Source organism: Chelon labrosus (assembly GCF_963514085.1).
Source record: "Chelon labrosus genome assembly, chromosome: 20".
NCBI classification, from domain to species: Eukaryota; Metazoa; Chordata; class Actinopteri; order Mugiliformes; family Mugilidae; genus Chelon; species Chelon labrosus.
In genome coordinates this window covers 7,372,006-7,397,423 of record NC_140353.1, presented here as the reverse complement: position 1 = coordinate 7,397,423, position 25,418 = coordinate 7,372,006, and the positions used below count along the sequence as shown (strand labels likewise).

General features: G+C 42.9%; 1 protein-coding gene across 1 annotated transcript in view; it reads left to right on the top strand.

The window, feature by feature from the left end:
* stag1a (STAG1 cohesin complex component a) overlaps positions 1 to 25,418 on the top strand; it is a 38,289-nt gene continuing 12,871 nt past the window's right edge. Inside the window, exons 1-2 of the mRNA XM_084569425.1 lie at positions 1 to 149; positions 25,113 to 25,350. Of these exons, the coding sequence (XP_084425551.1) occupies positions 25,322 to 25,350 (29 nt within the window). The 5' untranslated portion in view covers positions 1 to 149; positions 25,113 to 25,321. The remainder of the gene's footprint in view (positions 150 to 25,112; positions 25,351 to 25,418) is intronic.

The following is a 25,418-nucleotide window of genomic DNA, read 5'->3' as shown; positions in this document are numbered from 1 at the left end:
CAGATGGCGGTTTAGGATTGCTGCTCTTCTCTCAAGGCGCGGTTCCGCTCGCACGGCCAATTTTCAATATTAAAATACGAACCAAATTTAGACAAAAATCGATTTATTATTTCGGAAGGCGACGACCGATTTGGCGATGGTCGCTGAAGGTGAGTGCCCCGTGTTTTTGTCGTGTTTTGTGCGGCGGGAAGGGAGACGGAGCACAGATTAAAGATGGTGGACACAGACATGGAAGGCTGGTTGGTTGGGGGATGGGCGCTAGCGGCTAACGGAGGTGAATGTGCTTTCTCTCTCTTCCTCAGTTACATTATAGGCTAGCAGAGCCGTTAGCTTGCGAGCTAGCCCCCCACAGGAAAAAAAAAAAAAAAAAAAAAAAAAAAATTATGTTTCAACTTGCTAGAAGGGCAAGTAACCGCCGCACCAACGGCCTGTTTCGCCACCAAATAACCACCCGGTGCTGGAGTTTGTCTGGCTTGTCAACAAATAAAGAGCCATGCGGTGTGACGTGTTTTCTTGCTCTTTGCAAGGCAGGATCCAGAGCATCACCTTCTCTCATTTACACAAGCCGTATTATGATTGTAACAGCGTGTTGCCCTCCTGCCTTTGCTCTCTTGCCTTTTCTTTGCTCGGATTTGTCACCAGCTCAAACCTTCCTCCACGTTGTTGTTTGTTGTTGACATTGTTATTTGCATACACTAAAATCAACGTGTTTCCTAGTTGCTACTTTTTTTTTTTTTCTCCTCTTCTCCCCCCTCTCCCCCCTCTCCCCTCTCTCTCTCTTCTGTGTCAACGTCAGCATCCCAGCTTCAAGTTTTCAGAGTAGTGGCGACTTTTAAACATGTTGCATTTATTTCTATTTAATTTTTAATTAATTAATTAATGACAGCGCCTGAATGATTTGGAGTGTAAATCTGCAGACGTGCAAACATGATTATTGTGCCTGCTTCCCGCCCCCTTCTGTGCGGGAAGCAGGCAACACAGAGCAGGGGGAAACATGAGTCACATTAGGGGGGATGGGCTCCACCAGCCGCCCCTTACAGGTTTATAAGGGCTCCAGTCCCTTAGCTCTTCCCCCTCAACCCCTGCCTCACTGACCCCCTCCCGTAGCTCGCCCCGTGCAGGCTACTTTGTGGGAGGGGGGTGGGTGGGTCAGAGTGCATCCCAGCCAGTGTGTGCATGAATCTCAGATTGTTGCATAACTGCTTTGTTTACAGTCAGCCATGTGATTTCTCTCTCATGCAGGCTGTCTTGGATTGCAATCTGCAGCGTTGCACGCCTGCCAACTTTCGTTATCACTTCCGAACCGCGCGCTGCAGGAATCGCGTGTTATCGATCCTGCAAGGGGCGAAGTTGTGTGTTGATTGTCCAAAATGTGGCTCCGTGCAAACGGTTTTGTGAATTTTGGGACGTTGACAATGTTTGTGTGTCAGTTGCTGTTGAAAATGCATTAATAATATAACAGTTCTGCACTAAATCTAAAGTTTCGTGATGGTTATGGCATTGAACATTTGTTTAAAATAACTGAAAGAGCTGTTGATATAACTGTGGTTTCATTTTCTGTGGTTTTGTGAATTGCACTGTGTGTGTACTGACACGTTTCTATTATTTTGACAAACCCATTTTTTGCCAGTGGCCTAAATAACACCAACACTTCCATGTGTTTAATTCAATCCAGTTTAACCACATCTACAATCTACATCCTCCAAAATGATCGTAGTTGAACTGCCACCTTCCCGATGCTGTTTCAGTATAAACTGAACATTATAACAGTCGTGAAGGAGAATTAAGTGCAGGAATGTTATGCACTGTATAATAGTTAGGATGGCAAATATCTACAAAGTCCTCTTTTGTGATGGATAATGTTTAAAACGCTTTTGACATCCTTACAGGAACCGTCTGAGCGAGGCTAATAATTGGTCTGCTAGAAACTGAATCTGTTGCAATGCAATGCAATTGTGCAGCAAATGACACATGTAGACTGTTGTCTGTTGCCGTAGTACTCACAAAACGCGTCACAGCAATTGTCGTATCCAGTGTTTGAATACCACTACTACTTATTTGGCTTCCATATTGTTGGTTTAGATATATCCACGCTGAATCCATACAGTTGGTCTCGTGTGAAAAGAAGTGCTCTGTATTTTGGCCTTGTGATGAATAAATCCTCTGAGCACAAAACGCTTTCATCTCAGTATCTGCACACTCTGTATTTCTATCTGCGGCACGCACAGATGAATATTCTGTCAAACTCCCGTCCAACCTCGCCTCCAGCTTGCGAATAAAAAAACCAGTTTGAAGCTGACATTCAGTGACATTTCTTGCATAACTTCTCCAAAAGGTGACTGGTGTGAAGAACGTGTCATTATTCAAAAACCCTTTTTGTGAAAAGTCCCTCTTCCCTTTTTTTCCCGTCCCTTGAATCTCTTGGTTTCGCTTGCCCCGGCTTTTCCAATAGAAAATCTATAAAAGACAGAGAATCGCATAATTGTGCTCATTAGCAGTATACGCTCACACTGTAGTTTGTTGTTAATTTGAAGGTATTTATAAAAGCAATGGATATTCGTTTTGAGCATAACTCATTTTCTTTGTATTGCAGTGCTAATTGACTTTATAAATAGATCTTTTAAGATTTACAGTAATTATTTTTAGACCTTGCTTTCGGACCTAGAGAAGCAACAGGGAAGCACGGACTTGGTGTTCTGTATTCTGTACGGTGCCCATTTGATCATCACTAAGCCAGAGGCTCTCGCTGCTCCGCTGTGCTTTTTGTTAGAGCCATATGCTTATAATGATAGAGCTCAGGGGATTATGTAATGGGTTTGACATTTGTCAGAGCTCATTACACGGTGACCTTGATTCACGATGTTGGCTGTAGAAAGAACAATGTTTCCTGTGCGTAGTCTTGTCCAGCCTTTGGTGGGTTTCAGCTCAAAGGAATGCTGCTATAGAAAAACCAAATATTACTGCAACCTCGCCTCATTAGTCTCTTTTAACTTGCTTTATTAATGCAATATTAGATTAATGCTTCTAAATGATTATAATAAGGGTGAGCCTTGACCATTACACATGTTTGATCCAGTGTTCTGATTGCATTGAACATACCAGGATTAGTATGATGTTGCGTTTGTTACTGATTGATATGTGCATCTTACTAAGTTCAATGTTTAGTTGATAATTAAGTCCTTATTTGAATGAAAGCCCCACAGCCTGCCAGCATGCGAATAGTCCTGCCGAAGACTTTCTGAAATAGTTTTGTCATCCCTAGCTCGTTGAAAGCTTTCCTTTATGATGTGGTTTCCTGTTATGTAATTAGCCGCATTGCTGTTGTCAGACCAGTTGACTGTCACTTCTCAGTCTGGAACGAGGTGGCAGCTTGTAAAGCCGAGCTGGCGTGAGGTTGCAGTAGGTCTCGGCGTTTTGTAGACCTCCGTCTGAAGAAGCAACTGAGCGGAGAAAGTGAAGTTGATGTCCGTCGTTAGGTGTTTGATATGCGAAAAGATAATTTTAAAAAAAAAATACCAGCTTGAGACAAGATTCGCAGTGGTATGGCAGTATGGAGTCCCTAGTCTCTGTGATTGGAGCGGGGTTATACACTGACCCGGCATAACATTATGACTATGCCTAATATTGTGTAGGTCTCTCTTGTGCCTCCAAAACAGTTCTGACTCATCAGAGAATGGACATGGCCCTTGTGAGGGTGTCCTGTGGTGTCTGGCACCATAATGTTGTTAGTGGGGGCCTTTGGATCATCCCACAGATACTTGATCAGTTTGGGGTCTAGTGAATTTGGAGGCCAGGTCAACACCTTGTGCTGTTCTTCATGTTTTTTGGGTTGTTCCTGCTGGGGTTGGCTGCTGCCATCAAGGACTGTCATTGCTATGGGGTGGGGGTGCCTGGTCTGGTCTAGGCGGGTGCTACATGTCTAAGTAACATCCACACCAATGAATGAATGCCAGGTCCAAAAGTTTCCCAGCAGAACATTGAATTGTCACAAGATGGTCGATGTTATTTACTTCTCCTGTCTGTGGTTTTAATGTTGTGGCTCATTGGTGTATGAAGTAACTATATGATTTCAGAGTTATATTTTTCTTTTCTTGGTTTTTTGTAAATGCGATGCACAGTGCGTTTGCCGAAGATGAAGTGCTGGCCAAAGGGTACATTTTATTACCTATGAGAGATGTACATTTGGTTTGTTGAACGAGTTTCCTCATTGAAGTACAGTTTAGAAAGTCTCATTAAATCAAACTAGACAAACAAAAGTGAGGTTATGGTACCATTCGATGACCGCAAGATCAATCACGACACCATGTATTTATAATACCGCAGAGCTAAAACTGCCAGTGGGGCAGTAATGCTGTAAAGATTACTAAGCAGAGTGGAAGTCTGATTGAAAAGGGAAATTGCACGTTGTCAAATAACTCTGCAATGCAACGTTGACACAGTGATAACTCCCACAACACAATGACAACTGACTCTATTTTTATTACCACGGGGCAGGCTAAATCTGTATTCTGACAGTATTTGTTTAAGAAGTGTTTTCCAGCTGTCAGGTTGAGTGCCAGTGATACTTTGTGTGTCGTGTTATGTGTGCGTCACGGAGGTGTGTGTGTGATCCAGGGTGTTACTTCATGGCTCAGTGGTTGCTAGGCTGAGCAAGCTGCTTTTTTTTTTTTTACCTGCAGCTGAGTGTGTCTGCTGATGCAGCCAATTTATCCAACTATCACTATTTTTCAAGTCAAGGAAGGGAGAACGGTATCAAGAATTTATTTAACTTAGATCTGGAGAGTCTTGGATTTGCATTTAGTTTTGATTAAATTCAGACGTTATTGATGTTTTTTGTTTGTGTTGCTGTTACAGGTAGCGTGCCTAAAAGCTTTTTGAGTTGCATTTTTTTTTTTTTTTGACTCATCCATCTCATGCGTATGGGATGGTGCAGAATCTGTTTTAATCGTTACGGCTGTCTGCACAAGGGCGACGTAATGACTCGTAATGATTGCACAAATGCAAGCGTGACCCGAGGTGAAACGTTGCGTCCTACGCGTCTGTTTTGTTGTGTTTTACACGCGTAACTACTGCGATTGTGTACTGAGTTGCTAACCTGCTATGTGTGCTACCTTTGTAGGTCAACACTGCTTTACACTAGATTTCTGAAGTAGTGTTTTATATCTTACACTGGCTCTTGAGTATTTACACAATTTGGACTGTAGTTTCTGCCAACGTAGATTGATTTGACAGCTGTAGTTATACTGCGGACGAAACTGAAGTTCATGAGCACCGACGGATTTCTGGAGTTTGACTAGTCGGCATTAAAAGCATAAAGCTTGAGCCTTAAATAATTTAAGCTCTCATCATCCTTTTTTTGCTCTAAAGTACGTTTGCATCTAGTACTCGCACATCAGTCTTACTTATGAGTTAAACTTTAACTTGTACTTTTTAAAGGACATACCTTTGTCCCCTATTTCCTTATAGAAGACATTAATGGATAATAAATGTCACCTGCTCAAACAGATGTTTTCTTTAACAATTTGCATTTTACGTCAGTGTGAATCTGTCAACCTCTAGCAATGAAATGTAAATCCATACACAGTTTACAATGATGCCACCACAGACTTTCCCATAGCTGGAAGCATAACAAGTAAAACATTGGTATTTCTGTCGCTTGAAAAATGCCTGATTAAATTTACAAAGCTGTGGTGTGTTTCTCTTTATGCTGCAGATTATAGAAGGGAATGAAATTACTGCTGCGCTTCGTAGCACACTAGCAAAAAATACATTTTTTTAAGGTGGTCCAAAAACCTTTAAAAACAATCAGTAATAAAAGGAAATGATTTAGAAAACAAGCCTCATTTAGCAGTAATAGCAAAATCTCCATAAATTATTTGTAAATGTTTTTATTTTGGCGTCTGTTTAAAGGCATTAACCCGCGTATATTTTGCTGCGCATCAGCTGCCTTCTGCTGTCGGGATACTTAGGTTGGATTTCTCGCTCCGTCGACACCGACAGCAGTTGAATTTTACATCAGCACTGTAAAGTCGAGCTTTGTAGACTGGAACACCCCATTAAAGACCGAGCCTCAGACAGACGGATTAAAGCGACGACTGCCCACAGCACTTCACTCACAATGAGTGCAGCGGAGAGAGTTCAAGGCGCCGTGGAAAGTGAAGAAATGGATGCATTCACGTTTTTGTGAAGTCGATATTTAGCCGACAGCCCAAAGATTTCACCGTGTTCAAAGAACCCTGTGTATATTTGTAAAAAAAAATAGAATAAATAGCAGCTTTAAACAGAAATAAGGAGATTTTAAGGTTTTTATCTAGTGGATGCTGGTGTACAATCAAATAATGAATGATAATATAGGAGAAAAGCAACAATACAACATATGTCTGTATAGTCTTGTTGAGAAATAAACGCAGATAACATAAATGAATAAATAATGGCTGTAAAACATCCTAATTAAAGTCAACTGTCTGCTGCTTCCAAGTCTGTGGGCAGGCGTTTTCCATAAAACTACAAGCCGTCTCTCCAAATATTCTGCATTTGTCCGTTTCCTAATCCCTGGGTGGAAAGAATTTTCTCTCAGACCATCGGCCAACAGTGTAGCAGTCAAGAGAAAAGTCCTGGGTTTGCATAAACATTGATTGAGAGGTGTGAAATGTATCTGTGGCGCTTTTTTCGGCAGCGCAGTTCATATTTTCTCATAAATGAAAAAGAGAGGTTATGATACATTATTGATCTCTTTTTGAGGCATTAAAGGTTGCCCCCCCCCAGTTTCAAAGGCAGGGATTGATATCCTGCTTGAACAGGCTCCAGGGGTCGATGCCTGGGAGATAAGCAAACGCTCGCCTCGGCTCGGGAAGCGTTTGATTTGTTATTTACGTCCAGGGCAGCCGGATCTAAATTTGGCACCAGACCAGACCTGCAAATCCTTAAGGTGTCATTTATACAGGCGAGGTTAACAGCCGACTTCAAGCAACAGCAAATAGCGTCGGCTGTGGCGGCGTCGGGCCTCGGCGGTCAGCGCTATTTGTACGCGGCCTTGTATTCGCCGGCTTGGGCCAAGTCAATTTTCTGAATGTAGAGTGTGAAATGAAGTGGTCACAAAAAGACGAGAAGTTCAGAAAAGCGAGACAAAGAGCATTTCCACCGGTCTGGGAATGGTCTGCTGCACATTTAGTCGAAGAGACGAGGATCATTAAAAAGTTTTGTGTAGTTTGATCCCATTGATTGCATCTGAATCTCATTGAGGTGTAGACGCGGAGATATGACGGACCAGATTTGCTGTGATGGGATTTGCTTTTGTTCTCTGCTCTGCACTGAGACATCATTAATTTACCCATCTGCTCTTTCGGCCTGCGTGCACTGGATTAAGTGGCTTCCCCAGCTGACTCCGGCAGGTTATTTACCCATAAACCCTTTTTTTCTTATTCCCTAATGGCTGCATGTTATCTACCCAGCATTATCCACATACAAACAGTTGCACGGTGTCAGATAAACACTGCAAACAGCTTCGTAAAACTGTAGTCAAGGTTAGACTAAGAGCCGTGCCTTGATTCAGTTTTTGTTGGCCCTTTGGCAAAGTTTTGGTTCTGCTTCATACACTGATTCATCAGTTTCATTTTCTATACACCTCCATGGGTAAACATTATAACCAACCATATAACCAACTTTAGTTCAATAGTCTTCCTGTGTAGGAAACGGAGATGAGGAGCAAAGCTTCACGTTCAAGAAGTTAAACACTATTTGATATTCTTGCTTCATTCAGCTAATTTAACAGCTAATCATCAGAAAATGCTTCACGTCCTTCGTCTCCAGTCATGATTATCCGCATGTGCCTTGCAGGATATGTTGAATTTCCCTCTTGGACATTTTGAATAGAACTGACTCCCGAGGGGTCTCCCGAACTTGGCTTTGTGCTCTGATCCTTTGATCGTGCTTCTTCAAAGAGTAAAAACAATACAGCAAATATGAAAGGAAATATTTCAATTTGATTGTGAGTGATTAAACAGTCGGCCAGTGAGATTAAAAAATAATAAAGTTTTGTTTGAAGTTTCTTTCCAATAAACACTATACTGCGACTAGATTAATGAAAAACACCAAATATTCACATTTGAGAAGCTAAAACTCGAGAATATTTGACATTTTGATTAAAAGGTTATTCATCAACGTAGTTTCTGACTGATTCTGCATCAACCCGTTAATTAACGAACTAACATTTTCATCTTTAGATGCAATGACTAGTAATATTTTCTTAACCCAATGACTGTTATTTAAAAATTGAGTCAAAAATAATGGAAAAAAGTCCATTAAAAGGTCAACGATCATTTTATTTTCTCTGGTTGAATACGCCAAACAGATTTTCTATGACTTGCTCGTGTCAAAGCAGTCACAGTTGTTTATGTTGGGAAGATTTGATTGGATAGCCGTGCAGAGGAGCGCTGCTGAAGCACTTGTTTAATTTCTCTGATTGTCTATTTAATTGTGCCCCATGGCATTTTGGGTTGCACCCGTTCATTTGGAGATCTAGTTTACGTTTGTGGACTTATTCATACTTATTTTTTCACCATCAACAGTGGTATGATATTAGAAACAGTAAGGTGATGTTTGTACAGTAAATAATTGTGTTTTCTTTTTGGATTGGAACCATTGACAGCCACACTCTGAAGTAATGACCTCTTTGTCTTGTGTATAAAACAATCGAAATCTAGATTATGAATCCAACCATTTGTAGTTTTTCCTTTTTAAATCCCCTCCCGTCTCTTCGTCTTACCGTTCGTGTCAGACACCTGTCTGAGATTTACATATTCCTTGTCGCTGTGTTTAAATCAGCCATCTGCTTCAGTCAAAGCTCTTCTTCTGATTCCCTTAGCTGCCGTTTACATCTTGGATCTGTGCACTCATTATTCCCCTCAGCTGCTTGTACATTACTGCTACGTAACAGATTTTTTATTTATTTATTTATTTATTTGCTTTGACATCTGCCTTCTCAGATTAGCAGGCTTCCCCTTGCTCCCGTGAAACCGTCGACGTGACGCTAGATGATTAGAAAGTAATAATGGGTGCGAAGACTAATGGCCTCCAGAAGGAGTGTGTGTTAGTGTGTGTGTTTGTGTGAGCGTGTGTCGTGTCCCCGTCCTCCTTACAAGTAAATATGAGGTAGACTTAAAATCTGGGCCAAGGTGAGAGAAGAACAAATTAGCCTCTTTCCTCTCCTTCTCCTCCTTCTCTCTCCCCCCCTCTTCTATGCACTGCTGTCACACTTTCTCCCCCCCCCCCCCACTTTACCCCTCCTCCCATTTGCCCCCCTCCAAACCGCCAATCTCCCCCCTTCTCTCCTCCGCTCTCGTGGCTCCATTTTGCGTCAGCTGCAGCCAAGCAGGCAGCCATTGCACTCAGAGGGGGGAGAAACGCTCCTCTTCCTCTGCCTCATCTGTCTCTGTTATGCTATTCCACAGCCTTGCCCCCCTCCTTCTTTTTTTTCTTCTTCTTATGATCTATTTATCCTTTATTCACAGAGGTAGTTCTCAGGAGACTGGGGAAAAAATCTATTTTTCAGCAAAGATCTTATCAGTTTGTGCAGTTCAGACAGCATCCTTCCCCTCCCCTCCTCTTTGCTGGGATCAGGCTTTGTGAGCTGCCGAGAGCGAGCGTACAGTAGTTTGTGGCAATAACAGATGGCTGTGTGTGAATGTGTGTGAGTGTGTGTGAGCGCGAGTGTATGTGCAGGAACATGACTACGTCTCTGACTGTGACTTTTTCCCTGTCGGATGGGTAATCTCCCGTGTGTGACATAATCATAATCTGTTTAAACCAGACAGCCACAGTCGGCCTCAAGGCTGTTCTACGTTCTAAGGCCAAGGCTGTTTTTTTTGGTCTTAGCGCGTACGGAGCCTGGCAGCGCCGTGATGCAGTGCAGTTATTGTCTTTGGTGGTTCAGCTCGCAGTTGTGGTCCAGAGGGAGTGATTTTGGTTGGAGCTTACACGTCGTCGGCCTTGATTGTGGAGGCTTGAGAGCTTGCAGATTTTTTTTCTTTGTTGTAGTCGAGTCGTATGGATTTCCTACTATTTGTCGAGGCTTGATTAAAAGCCAGGACGCTTTCCCACACTCCTTAGAAGGACAAAGACAAAATAATCAAAATATTTACAGATCAGACTGATGGACTTTGGCCTCAGAAGACCTCTGTTGGCAATAAAAGACCTACTGTTCACTACACAGCAGGACGGTATGATTACCAAACCCTTGGCGAACAGAGTGAGCCATTGAGCAATCAGATTGGCAAATATTTCATGTGAGATTAGAAAAATAAAATAAAAATTTGCTTTTAAACTGTATGCATGCCTTAAAAAATAAGTTAAACTAACGCAAACGCCAAAAAAACTGCAGTTCCTCCAGTGGCCTCTTGAGACTGGCTCAGAAAACGAGTTGTTGAAATGTTAAAACGTCCAACTTTACAGGCTGGTACAAGAAGATTTTTGGTGTTTATAGCTATTTTATTCCATTTGATGACATATTTATATAACTCATCTGTTTCAGCTGTATTGAGGCTTAAAGTTATGCATAAATAAAGGCTCATTAGGCACATTCGAAAATCTATGCATGATATATTTGATTGTTCAGTCATGTACACTCCATAAATTATATCACTTGTGTCTTCCCGTGAGTGGTAATAAACAAAGGAAGCGCTACATATTCCAATTTCAAAGGACAGTGAAAGAGAATACAGTTGATTGATGGCTTCAGTAGCAAATAATGACGTCTGTAATGTGGAGAGTGCGTAATGATTAACTCCAGGCTTTCGAGACTTTTGTCTTTTATCACTTAGGACTTTCTGAATTGTAAAAGCAGCGAACAAGAGGCATTTCTAGGCGGTGACAACTTTATTGCCGTTTTAATCTGAGCTGACAGGTGTTAGCATTGAACTCGCCCGCCTCTGCCTGCCTGCCTGTCTGTCTGCAGTTGACTTTCTTGAAATGACGTGACAGATCGAAACCGCAAAATCCCAGCGAGAGAACAGTGATTAACGTTGAGGTGCAAGCCGATGAGATTTAAAGCACTGCTTCTTCATGACGTTTGATCTGCCGAAGCTTCCTGTTTGCAGGTCGTTATTGGTGCAGCAGATCGCGCAGGTTTACCGCCTGCTGTTAACCATCCTCTTGTTTCTGTTCCTTTTACGAGCAGATCAGATATGTGAGGTCTACCAGTGTATTTTGCATCTGCCAAGATTGTTTCCCGATGTCCTCTCTGGTCTCAAAGTCTGTGCTCTGACTAGCAAACATGTCATCTGGTACTTCACACACTGACACCTGAACAGCTGGCACGCTGCGATATGAATTCAAGATGTCCCACGTTAACACGATGAAGCTGGTTTACATTCCTGTATGTTCTTCGCGTTTGAACCAGATCATTGAGTCGATTTGGAAAATACCAAGAGAAACAAATGAACAATGCACATGAAAGCATCAGAAACTAAAGCTGTTTAGTCCCTTTTCCACAGTCAGTACTCTACACTAAAAATAGCTTGAAAATATGCTGTTTGGTAGAGCTTGTGTATTGTCATTACCCAACTTGAGTCTCTCATTTTCCTCTTCCTATTTTCTAGTATGAATAAGACACTTCCTGCAGACGTGTTTTAAATACAAGCCCAAGATGTTCACACTTTTCCAACTGTATTTGTGCCCTGTTTTCAAATCGCCCCCCCTCCCCAACCCCCCACACCCCTACGGACCTACCCTGATGTATTTTGCAGATTTGAACTATGAGACAGCCAGTCGGTTGCAATCAGATACCAGCATGCAGGAGAAACGCTGCCCGGTCTAGTGCAGGCTGAAGCATTTTCAGCGGCAAACGGAGCCGGTGCAGAGCGCGACGACGAGTGGAAATGCTCTGGGACGACTGAAAAATTTAAAGTTGGCATGTTTTCCTAATCACGCCGCTGCATGGATTTATTTGGCCCTGCAGCCGCAGAACGTTAAAACAGAGATGTTTATTCAGAGTTGAACTGTTGACTGGTTGTTGGGCACATGCCAGTGTTTTTGCAGCACAGAGACATCCTGAGATTTGCCAGTTTTTCCTCCAGAGTTTTTTTTTTTTTTTTTTCTTTTTTAATTGCACTCAATTTACTCTTATATTGAATTGTACAACTACATTATATATCAGTTACAACCATTTACATTTCTCTAATAGAGGCGATTCCTGGGAGTGCTTCTGGTTTAATTATGCCTCCCGTGTTGGCGACTGAGCTGTGGCCAGAGGCGTTATATCTTTGGGCTGAGCAACCTGCATGCAGGTACGCCTTAATGGGATTTCTTAAAATTAGGAACAAATGACAAATTAAGTTAAATTAAAGAGTAGAACGTGATGATAATTTTTGGCCATAGCTCAACAAATCATACTGTAATTACAGATTATATTCACGCAAATGTCTAATAACAATAAAATTATGTCATTTCATTTTCCTAAAGTCAACTTCTAAAGCTCTTCGCACGTATTAGCGCATATATCATAATATTATCTGCATCTGGACAGACGTGCATGCAAACTGCGACTTGATCAGATGACAGGAACGTACAACAATGAGGTTATAAATCGAGTCACACAACCGCGCTCTAGCTTGCATCCTCTCGCTGAGCGCTGCGGACACAATGCATCCGACCGTGCCCGGTTTCTTTCAGCGGAAAATCACAACGCACGGTTTTGATTAGCGCTTTTAATAACTGATTTGTTTGTGCTCTTGGTAACAAGATTCATTTAAATCCTTTCATGCGGGCTGCGGGACGAATTGTCAACAGCAAACCGGTCATTCCGCTCCATCTTTCAAATGTAGTCAATGGTCCGTGACGGCGACTGGTCCTTACGCTTCACTTAAAATGAAAATCGTGGCAGTTTTATTTGAATAAAGATGTACAGTTCAGCTTTTTGTGCAATAAAGTGGCTTAGTTTGGTTAAATGTAGTTGGGAAATACATTTCTTTCACATTTAAAACGTGACAATGATGATTTTTGTGAATGGGTGTTGCCTTAACCGGTGTAGGACTTTTTTATCAAGAGTCTAAAAGGTCATCTGCAGTGAGTAGCAGTTAAACCATCAGATTATAAATGAAACAGAAACCAAAGAGTGATGAATGACTTCTATTCAACAATTGTTTCAGCTCTACAATAAGCCTCGTTATTATTATCACAGCTAGTAAGAAAGATCACAAACTGGTAACAGTGGTACAACAGTGGTAATCCGCAGATTAAGCAGTGATAACCGTGAGGAGGCTGCCTCTTTTATGATTTGTTCTTAGCTGAAAACTATAAATGATGCCGTTTGACTTGATTGCAGGGTGTTTGTCTTGTTTTCACCTGCTGCTATGCGCTTGAGAACGCACACTAGAAATGTCTGAGGGCTTTACGAGCTATAACCAGGTGGTCTGCACACAATTCTTCGTTGCATAGTTCAAGTGTTCTTCCCCTTGCTTTTGCAGGAAGGGACTTGTTCAGCTCCGTTTAAGACTTTGTTTTTTAAAATACATTTTCTTATTTGGCACTGCTTTATGCACTCCTAACAACAGTATGCGTGCATACAGTCTAGCGGGTCAAAGCATGTGCGTGGTGTATTCAGGAAGCTGCATCAATCTGACCTGCCATCTGGAGGATTGACCCTCTCATTTTTCCAGTCGAGGGATGATCCCTCAGGCCGCCGGGTCCACGAAAGATTCAAGTTAATTGAGCCCGTTTAAATCCACCCAGGCTAAACTAGTTTGCCGTCCTCGAGCGGCCACGCTTCACCCCCGACACCGCCTCGGTATTATTCGGCGATAAATCACAGATGAGTGAAGAACAGGGCCACCTCGCTCTGCCTGTTTCTCTTCACATCATGTTAACGCCGTCGTAAAGACGTAACGTTTAAAGTGCATTGCGGACGCCACGGTCCGGCAGGGAGAAGAGGGAGATAGTGATTGTGGTTTACAGTTACAGATAACAGCCAAGGCTGATTTAGGTCAAATTCTCCCCGAGCTGAAAGGTGAGAGATGAAATCGCTTTTGAGAGAAATAATAAAAGCGCTTAAATGACTGCCGAGCTGAAAACGACTTCATTTGCGATGTGTTCTGGGCATGTTGCTACGGAAACCGACCTCGTGGAGACGAGCGCTTCGCAGGGGTTAGCGTCAATTTGCGCAGACAAAGCGGTCGATCAGTTTTTAATAAGTGAACGTGCCGCGTTACTGTGCACGCCGCGTGTGTTTGAATATGGCCACAGATAGAGGTGTGTGTAAAAATAAATAAATAAATAAATAAATAAAAAGTTAATCCACTTCAGCCTGAGCTCGATGTAACGGCAGCCCAGCAAGTCAGCGGCTGTGATGTCCTGAGACCGGAGAAACAAAGTTAAGCAGCTTTAGTGGCTGCCACTCAGTCAGAGCTCTGCAGAGTGGCACTTTCGCCGAGCTAATGGTCGTACTATAAAGAGAGAAAAACTTCTCTCTAGTTTGTGTCTGCTCAATTTTTTTTTCCTGCAGGGTCCAAGTAAGATTTTGGACATTTATTTTATTTTTTTCAATACTTAACCAAGTTTTCGTTTCTGCTCCAAGGACAAGAATTTGCCTTTAATAATGCCTGTTTGTTTGGGCCTGTGGTTAGATTCTGTCTAAATAACTTATTAATGTTGGGTTAAGCATATTTTGCCCGCTTACAAGAGTCTGAGGAGATGGTGAGCAGGAACACAGTGGGCTGCAATCGTGTTGTTTTCCATGTGTGATTTAGAGAGGCAGTAAAATAGTTTTTGCAGGTATGTTCAGCTCTAGAAGTAGTGGTGCGTGGTATTGTGAGAAAGGGGAAGTGCTTCTTAGCTGCATGGATGTGATTGCCTATTGTTTATTTATTTATTTATTTAGTATGGTACATTATATCTAGTAGACTCCAGCTGTAGGTAGTCGGCACTCTTTACGCAAACTAGAACAGTATTGTCAAGTGGAAAACTCAGAAAAGGTACCTGCTCTCCGCAATGTTGGGCTTTGCGACTCTGACTTTTCATTTGTAATTTCACTTCTCCTTCTCGTTCCTAAGCAGAGTTTAGGTTCTCGGTGCGTGTTCTCTGTTTCGCTGGAATAAATACATATAGGATGGATTGCAAATAGCATTCAGCAAACCTTTAGTTCACCAAAATGGGGTGAATAATTAAAGGGAAAACTGTCTGCGACTTCGGTTTATACCACCAAATTCACAATGCTGGTAGTTTTGGGTGAACCCAGATGGAGAAACGGTGTTACATATACCTCAGAAACATACCAAAGAGTTACTTCTGCAACTAGAGCCTGGAAAGTTGACTGTCAGCTGCAGAGCAACGGGTGATGGGGCTTTTACACTTACAATTGTTTTGGTAGCAGTGGAGATCTGTTTGTGCCACTGCCCGCACTTTTGGTATTTGCATGCGGCGTGAGTGATGGGATCGCGAGCTTTAAGTTCACCTGTCATTCACACACTTATGATCCTATCGCAGTTTCACGCTCTGTATGCAAATAAACACACACTAGGCTACTATGCAAATAGTTGCTGCTTCTACTGTTTAGTGTATGTGTGCGCAAGTCTTCCATATGTCCGTATGTGGTCTAATGTGATCCTCAGTGAGTTCACACCTGTACTTTAAGTTAAGACAAACACCATAAAGAAGCTAATTATGTGTTGTAGCTTCTTTGGACTGACAGTAAAAAGCCAGTGTCCTGCAGGAACTGGTTTCTCTTCTATTCTCTTCCTTTGCCACTAATCCAGTTCACTACATTTACATATTTCTCTCATCTGCGGGCCGCGTTAGCAACGCCACAATGTAGGACTCACATCCTGCAATATTGACCTCCCTCTGTCACTTAATCATCCGCTCATTCTCTCCCAGTTACACTGCTGTATTGACCGTGGAGACGTAAATAGCGGTGGCTCCGTCGATGAAAACACTTAAGACGGGAAGAGAGCTACCAGTCTTGGCTTCTCCCCTCCTGACGTTATAAGTGGGGAATCCGGCCTCGTGTTTTCATGTCTCAAACAATGCACAACTGTAGCCCACAGTGTCGGAAACGGGGACTCAGCATCTCACCGCATCTCTAGAGATAATGGCCAATTATAGCAGATGCAGTACAGGTTATAGCTGTCAGACGAAACGGCCAGCAGGGACCGTGACAGCGGGAATTTGTGCAGAAGAAAAAAAAACAAAAAAAACTGCTGCACAAGCCTTTGCAGGAAGTAGACTGAGCAGCATGCATCTGAAAGAGATAATCACCTTATTGTTACAACCAGCTAAATCCTCTTTGTCGTGTTTAAGAACCTTAAAGTAAAGACTGTGATACCGAGGTTTCCTTTCATGCACTCTTTTACAGATGGATGGATAATGTTGGTTGAGATTTGTTCGTATATGAAAAAGTAAATATGAGATCTGTGTGGTTACCTTCAATGACCACGTTTACATGGTCTTTAGTATCCCGGTTTTGATCGGGTTTTTGAAGTATCCCGTTTTTGTGTTTGTCCATGTAAACACCATATCCCGAATTCAGAAATCGGGTTATGCCCATTTCCCGATTTCAAGAAACCCGGTTTTGCCACCTGGAGTACTCCGATAGAAGCCGGGATGCTGGAGCATGTATACACCTTATCCCGATCTCTGACGGCTGCCCACTGTCTGCGCAGGCGCGAGTGACGCCAGGCGACGCACTAGATATACAATCAACATGGCGGCAACGGGAACTTCTCACTTTTGGAGCGACGAAGAGACAGAATTTTGCCTTAAAATAATGAAAGAACTCAACATAACTACGTGTTTCGATGGCAGAAAACACAGAAATGCCGACATATTCAAGTCTGTTGCGGAAAAGCTACGTGACGCTGGTTTTCCACCTCGCACCTCGCTTGCGCAGATAGGATGCAGCGATCAGAAAACGGGTTTCTGGTATTTATCATGTATACGGGGATATGAATAACCGGGTTTCTTTGTGTTCCATGTAAACACCATATCCCGAATATGCTCAAAGCCGGGATAAGCCTCAAAACCGGGATACTAAAGAACATGTAAACGCAGTCAGTGTGTTTTCTGCCTTTTTCCCCGATACTTGGAAGTTTGATTTGCACACTTTTAATAATGTCAACTTAATCTCCTGCCAGAAGCAATTAAACATCTTCAGTTAAGTACAACCATATTTATATCAGTACGTAACAAGTCCTTACACACCAATCGGGCATAACATTATGACCTAATATTGTGTCCCTTGTGCCTCCAAATAAGTTATGACTCCTCAGATAATGGACATGGGTCTTCTGAGATCTATGGAGAGCCGAAGTCCCGCCCCTTCCGATTGCCTCCATGGGACCTATCTTTCGAAAAAATATGAACGGCAGTCTATGGCGAAAGATAAATTATTTTCTGGTCCCGATCGACTTGTGCCTTGGATTATACATATGTTGTTTTTCAGAATAAAAAATATGATTTTACATGTCAAGAATGTCACAGTTTGTCGCAAGATAGTTAAGTAAAACGCTATGGAAAATACGTAATTAAACGAACTACAAGTCCAAGTCGCTTACCTTACGTCACCACATTTTCCTTCCACTCTTCGGTTCTGTCTGCCCTTACAGTAGAAGATACAGCTAACGACGCCGGTGTCACCTCGTTTGATGCTTCTGTAAAGCTCAACAAGGAGACAGCCACAGTTCTCTAGTGACGTACATTGTTCGAGACGAGAGATGTAGGTCACTGAGCGATCTCATACAAAACCTAATGTTGCTCAGCTTATTTACGTCAAATAATTTATCTCTTGACGTGAAAAATTATCTTTTAAATTCACACACATCATATGTGAAATTCATGCCACAATTCGAACGGGACCAAAAAAGAATTATGATCTCTCCATTGACTCCCGTTCATATTTTTTCGAAAGATAGGTCCCATGGACCGGAAGTAGAAGGGCGGGACTTCGGCTCTCCATAGTTGTTAGTGGGGGGGAGGGGGGCTTTGGGTGCTATGGGTTGAGGGGAGGGGCCTCTGTGGATCATCCCACAGATACTTTGGGATCTAGTGAATTTGGAGGCCAGGTCAACACCTTGTGCTGTTCTTCATGTTTTTTTTAAGAGTTGTTCCTAAAGCGTTTTTGTGTGTGTGTGTCTGAGTCAGGCTGCATCCTGCTGGGAGTGTCATTGCTATGGGGTGCAGGTGCCTGGTCTGGTCTAGGTGGGTGCTACATGACTAAGTAACATCCACACGAATGAATGCCAGGTCCAAAAGTTTTCCTGCAAAACATTATTGTCACGAGGTAGTCTATGCTATGCCTGATTGGTGTATTTAGATTAGTAGATGCTACACACATTAATTAAAATTTCCTTTCGTAGCTTTTCTTTTAACTAATTTAGAAATTTTCCAACGTTTGGATGGCAGCGGGTTGAGAGTTAAAGGCTCTGTAACAGTCTTGAGCCCCCGTGACTGCTGGCATCCACACTGCTGAAGTGTCATTATAACAAGTGATTCTGAATCATTACCATCTGCAGTGGCACTGTAGTGAGACCGACCTTGCACTCGCTCATCTCCCTCTAGAAAGAAGGGACAAGAGGAAAGAGGAGTTCCCTCTGCGGTTCGGTTAAACACAAGAATACCAAGCTATGCACTGTTTTGTGACTTTTTTATTTATGCCACAATGTTTCCGCTGTCCCTTTAGTCTCAAGCTGCCACAGTGTGTTTTGTAGTTTTTGTAAAAGACTCCTCAAAGTGTCATATGTTCTAATTTGTGTATTTTCTTTTTTTAAAAGTGGTGCTGTCATTTTTGCCTCTAGGCATTCGAAGCATGTCATGTTTAGTAAAGATTAGTTCTCGTCTGTTTTCAGGCAAAAAAAATAAAATAAACCTTTAGTTGAAGGTCGCGGTGAGGCGACCATGAAAGACACGGTGAAAGGCGCTTTTCAAAACTTGATTTATGCGTTTTCTGTCGAGGTTTTTTTTTTCTGCCCGCTTGTCAGAGAAGCCTCTGGCATTGGAATTGATTTATCACTCTGAATATCATCGCTAGCTGGATGGGTCATACGTTCTCAGGTGAATCTACTCCTAGCCTAATTTTGTTTACTCTCTACAATAAGATGAGTGATACAACCTGATGGCTGGAGCTTGGCTTTGCTGTTCGGCCTTAACGTCGGCTCGTCCGCTTCAGAAAGTTGTAGAAATAAAGTGACAGAGTCTCTCAGGATATCCGAGCGTCCGAGAAACATTTCAGACGGAGTACAATCCAGCTCGACTCAGCCTTATGAGATCGAAGACAGTACTGCTTTAAAAACAGACAGGACTTCCCTGGAGAGGGCTTGTAGTTTCAGCTACAGAGGTGATTAAAAATTATCCAGAAAGACTGGTTTGAGTTAAAGATGAATGAATTTTAAGTCATATGAGGTGAAATAAGTTAATTTTTTATGGTTTTACTCTCGTCATGACCGAGATCACAGCTCTGTATAGCATACTGTTATGCCGTATTTAAGTCTGATCTACTTTTACGCTGAGAGACGTTGAAGAAGTGACGTTTGCTTTCGTTGGGAATCCACTCGTAGTGGTTTACATTTAAGGATTTCCTCTTGTGGTCCTCGTTAGAATTTTCAGTGTTAGGCCACGTCCACACGTACGAAAACGATCTCTTCCCTCTCCGTTTTCCCTGGCATCGTTTCAAGAATATCTGCGTCCACACGGATCCGTTTCGACACGACTGAAAAAACGCTACTTCATATTCCAGCCCTATAGGTGGCGCTGTTTCAGTTTCAGAAATTCACCAAAAACGGAGAGGAAGAGGCGGAGCATGCGCATAAAGCTTGAGCGCTGTTTACAAATCGGCTTTAGAAGAAACCAAACTGAAAGGAGAAATTATATTTTGCCCTGGTAACCCTAATGGGCTCAATATCTTCTCCAGCAGGAACACGAGCATGTAGTCCGCCGTTGTTGTTGATGTTGTTATGAGACGTCTCGCGGGATATAAGAGGTGGAAGGCTGCTCGAGGGGTGTGGCGATGACATCATCGAAACGCACTTCTCCGTTTTCGCTGTTTTCGCCGTCCACATAAAAACGCAAGAGGTGCGTTTGCGAATTTTTCCACCCTGGGACCCGGTTTCAGAAAAGTGCGTTTTAGGGCAATGCGTTTACAGGATTCGTGTGGACGATCGGCCAAAACGATGCAAAACATCTGCGTTTAGACCATAAAGCGTTTCTGTGTGGACGGCCCCTTAGTGAAGGCTTGTGAGACTTCAAATACTCACGGTGACATTCCTGCTTCAGAGTAATCATCAGTGCAGCATCTTAGGAAATGAGGCTGTGTTCAGGCAGATGTTAGGTAAGGGTCAACCTTTAGAGCACAGCGCTCTACGGTCTTTTGCTGATTCTGCGTTTCTTGTCACCCTTTTGCATCATTGCAGATGTTGCGTTTAATTAAGGCCTCTAGATCATTAGATGGATTTAGTTTTCTAATCTAATGAAGGAAAAGTAGGAAAGTTAAATGCACTTTGTGGTCAGCCAAAGGGTGAACCACTAGAAGCAAAAAGCCGATCTTCAACCAGCTACGGAGGAGTCCCATTACAAGTCTTGAGGTCAGATTTCTCGGGGAGCACCGACTAGATCTCTGGCCGGTCCCGTTCTGTTCTACACCCCCCCCCTGTCCACCACCACCACCACCACCACCTCAACGTGGTCCCTCCTGTCTCCATCCAACCAATCAAATATGCCATCACCGCCGGGCTTATGACCCACACTAGTTGCTATAGCAACGCCGGCCTGCCTCCTGGAGAACATGTCATGCATGTTAAGTGGTTCTCAGATGCTCACCCGTTGTCTTTCAGCCTTGCGCTCACACACACACACACACACACACACACACACACACACAGACACACAGACATACATACACACACACACAAAGATGATGAAGTGACTGTGAAGACCACAGGTAGTTAACACAAAGGGTTTGTTTAAGAGTCTCTGAAGCAGCACTCACATCTGCACCACCTAACCCCCCTGGCGCCTTTGTCTATGTAAGTATGAGTGGTTACTGTTGAATATGTTATGATGTCCTGACATGTAAAAGAAAAGATGTGCCTGCTTTTATTCCTTGATAATCATCATCATCCATGATGCTCACCCTGTGCAGGAATGCTGGAAGCCAACTTCTCCCCCTCAAGTTAACCTCCAATACATCAAGTTTCACAACAAAATTTGTAACCGCCGGCGTCCAAAATAACTCGCGTCATCTGTCTCGTCCGCTCAAGATGCTTCATGTCCGTCGGCTCCTAATTTTCCCCAAAAATATCGGCTTAGCCTTTCTGCCGCAAGCAGCTTCATAAAGTTTCATTATTCTAACTGGGCTGTTTATTTATTTATGAAATGCTTAGTTCAATGTTAACCCTCAACAGCCCCTGAACCTGTTTTAACACCCTCCAAAAAAAAGAAATGTACACATTCACGGTCTGTGCAACAGCGCCTGCAACATCAGAGCGAATGTTTTAGTCTGCGTTTATACTCCCATAATTAAACTCATCTAACATTTTCTTTCTGTTGTACTATTTAATCTTGACCTTTCTCATTCTTAAATGAAGCGTGCCAGGGATTGGTGATATTTATGTTGAGCCATGCGTTAAATTACCCTTTGAAAGCCTTTAATTTGAGCCGACAAAAGGGCGTGATCGTTATTTATGTTGACACACAATGCAAGAGGAACTTGACACCTTTACTTTTTCATCTAACTAGCTTTGTAGAGCGGCTGGATTTTTATTTTTTAACTGTTCAGCTTGTGCAATATTTAAAACTTTCCCACAGGCTGATAAAAAAAAAAGCTCATGTGCAGTAGAGTTATCTGAAATCGATTGGATTAAAGTAGAGCAGAAACAAGCTTTTATTCTACTTTTTCGTAGACGTAAAAATCCCCAAAATGTACTAGTTCTGGGCGTTATTACTTACTGGTTTTCAGACCTTTTTACGTGCTGTTCTTTCTTTCTTTCTTTCTTGACTACAGATGTTTACAGCACAATTTAGGGCAGAGTTGTTCAAGATCTGGCTGCACTACTCCGCAGAACCACAGCCATCAGCGCTGCTATCCCCCGCTGCGTGGCCGCAGTGGAAAAAACACGTGTGATCGCAGCAATAAATGGAAAAGAGGCTTTACATGTATAATTTATTGTTCTGCTTTGGCGGGGACGGTTTGTTTAACATTTGGATTCACTAACGGGACAGTTTGTTTACACGCGGGCCGACAGAGTAAATAGGACCGAGCTGAGAAAAAAGAAGCAAGAGAGAGTTGAAAAGCGAACGCAGTTGCGAGCTTCTATCCCGTCCTCCGACATTGAGGAGTAGTTCGGGAGAGTCGCTGCAAATTATTCATAGCCTCCTGTTGAAGCGGCTTCACTTGTGTGCGTGTTTGTGCGGGTGTGAGAGTCGGAGCCAGTGTCAGAAGCCGATGTGCGTTGAGGATTATTTAGTTGTCGGTCGATAATGAGTCAGGCCGGCTCTCCCTTAGCTGACACACACACACACACACCCTTTTCCTGTTCCTCTGTGTGTGGTTCAGAACTAAGACAACAACATGACAAGAGAAGTGAGATGAAGTCGGCTTCTGTCCTTTTAGGAGAAAGATGATTTGATGTCATACAAATAAGAGCTACCAGCTGAGATTTAAGTCGAGAGCAGGAGGTGGAGGTGGCATCTATTAGCAGTAGTTTGGAGGGTCTGTGTTATTCTGGCTCTGACAGTCAGCTGAGGCTTCAACCCGGCCACATCGCATAGTTTTGTGCACTAATTACCAGTCAGAACTATACTTTTATCGTTTCACCGCGTGCATCAGCATCTTGCATCAGCGTCTTGATTATTTTGGGCTCCAGCTGGCGCTCTGAGCGAAGTGTTTTAATGGGATTCGTCTGCAAATTAAAATCACTCACGAGATGATTAGCCTGAATGAGACGATAATTCGTTTACGCCAGCGTGTCTGGTCAGCGCCCCGTCGACTACAGATTTACTGTCGCCCATCTCGCACACAGCCGGGATAATTCTTTCTCGTAACTTATTTTTGACTCCGTTTTCTGTTCAGATCTTATATGTCCCTGCACAGGAGAAAGGATTCCCTCTTTGGCCACTTACTTTGTGCAATGTGTGCTATAAAATAGGCCTTTCCATCACAGGGAATAACTGGGTTTTAGAAGCAATGTGATGCATGTGCAAATCTTTTAAATCTGATGTGATGAAACTTACAGCAGTTTGTGCGTGTGAAGTTTTAAGGAGTTCGTATTCTGGTTTTCTGTCTCAGTTTACGTTTACTTACAAGTTGCATCACAAACTAGGCTGTGTTGCACTGTTTTTTTATTTTTTTGTTTGTTCTGTTTACTTAAGCTGCAAGGTTTTAAATCCCCGTCTCCTTGTGCGTGCAGGAAAAAACAGCTTCAGTTTACATAAGAGCGGATTTTTAAAACCAGGTGTCATATTTATTGTGCTCTTGTGCACAAGTCGACGTTTCTGGCCTGTTCGTGCAAGCGTTTGTGAACGTCACTCCACAGGTCCGCACTCATTTCCCTTTAGAAATCCCGCCGTGTTTGTGCAGTAATGTCAGCAGAATCGTTGTCTGTTTGTTGGTTTAGTATCTGTGCAACGGGAGAATCAATCATGAGCTTACGTGCGTGCAAGTGGGTCAAATCCCAGCTAATCACGCCTCCCGGCGTCGGTGGGATCTGCCTTTTGAACTTTCTCAGTGAAGTTTGAGAGAGATGTTTATTAAAAATGATTACATCCACGGTGAACACGGTGCAGGATTACAGGCCTTAATAGTAGACGACACTCGGCTTTAAAATCACTTATGCGTCTAGTGTCTGTTCCTCACAGTCTCCCACTTTGTTCGGATGACGGCCTAGCTGTGTGAGAACAGCTATCATGAGTGTGTGTGTGAGTGTGTGTAGTTCAGGACAGTGAAACAGGGGGCTCTCCTGCCCTGTGCTGTTCCACGGTACAAACACAGTGTGGAAGATAGTATTTAAATACACACTCTCTTAGCCTGCCCCCTACTGTTGCCCAGACCTACTTTCAAACACACACGTATGCACTCACACACACTCTGGGGATAATTCGCCCCTAAAACTCCACGTGGGGTGACCAGAACGTGAAGCCGGAGCCGAGCTGTGACTTTAATGAGCGTCGGGAGATTTTTTCTCGGCCCACTTTACCCGGTTAAACCCCAATTAAGCAGTTTGGAGATAGACTTTGGGCAGAGGACTTTGTGGATCATACTGCCTCTCTTGGTCGAGTGCGGTATTGCTCAACCTCTGCTCTTTGCTCTCATTAGCATATTTTCAGGTCAACAACTAATGTTGTAATTAACTCAGCTTCCAGTCTGCTGAATAAGAAGCTGCCCTGTCTGTCATCCCCAGCTACAAAGCATTATTGCCTGGTTTTAATTAGTTTGCATCCTTCATGGAACCTGGGATATTTCACAACTTCTATTAAAAAGTAGCTGGAAGTCATATTTTCTCCAAATTTTGTCAAAAACTCTCATGTTTTTATTAGAAAATGACATTTTCATTAAATAATCGCACATCTACATCTTTTTCTGCATCACTTTTCATTCACAAAGTGGAATATTTTTTTCAAAAAAGTGTTTTTTTTAAGAAGAAAGTTGACTAAGCTTATCCTCTTTTGGGATTTATTTTTTATTCAGTGTTACATGTGCTCTACTAGGTTGACAATAACACTTCTGTGTACAAATCCTCCCCACCCGTCCCACAATATTTTGCTGTTGTAGTTCTCAAATTGTCCAGTTGGTGTCCTCCTCTCCCCACTTCCACCTCCTCTGCTGCCTTTTTTTTTTTTTTACTCAATGAAAGATTGAAGTGTGTTTGTCTGTATTCAGCGACACTTTACAGTTGCGACACTTAGATTTTACGCGTCACATAAACTTTCAAGTGTTGAAACCACGTAGAGCAGCTGTTTGTCACAGTTTTACGCAACGAATCGTAGCAGATTTGAGGCGATCAGTCTTGACCTCCTTAATAAAGTGACAGTTTCTCATGAATGACTTCTGCATATGTGCTTAAATTTACCAGCATCAGAGCCATTAATATGTAAACGTGTATTATAATTCCCACCTTCTTCTTTTTTTTCTTTCCCAGGAGCTGAAGAGAGCTAAGTGCCGGCAAGTTGAGCGCAGCCCGTCCTGGAGCCTCTCCTCCCTGCCCTTCCAGACCTCTTCCCCCCCCTCAGACTTGCCGACTTGCACCCTTCACCCTCACGCCCCCCACCCCCCGAAAGCGCGCTTCAGTCCTGAAGACACGCACAAAAAAACGGTTCACACAGGTCACGAGCTCCCCCACCGACCAGGATGATCACCTCGGAGCTCCCCGTCCTACAGTGAGTCACACGCTCAGGACGCAGCATTGGCCAAAAATGTATCCATCTGTTTTATGACTCGTATCCAG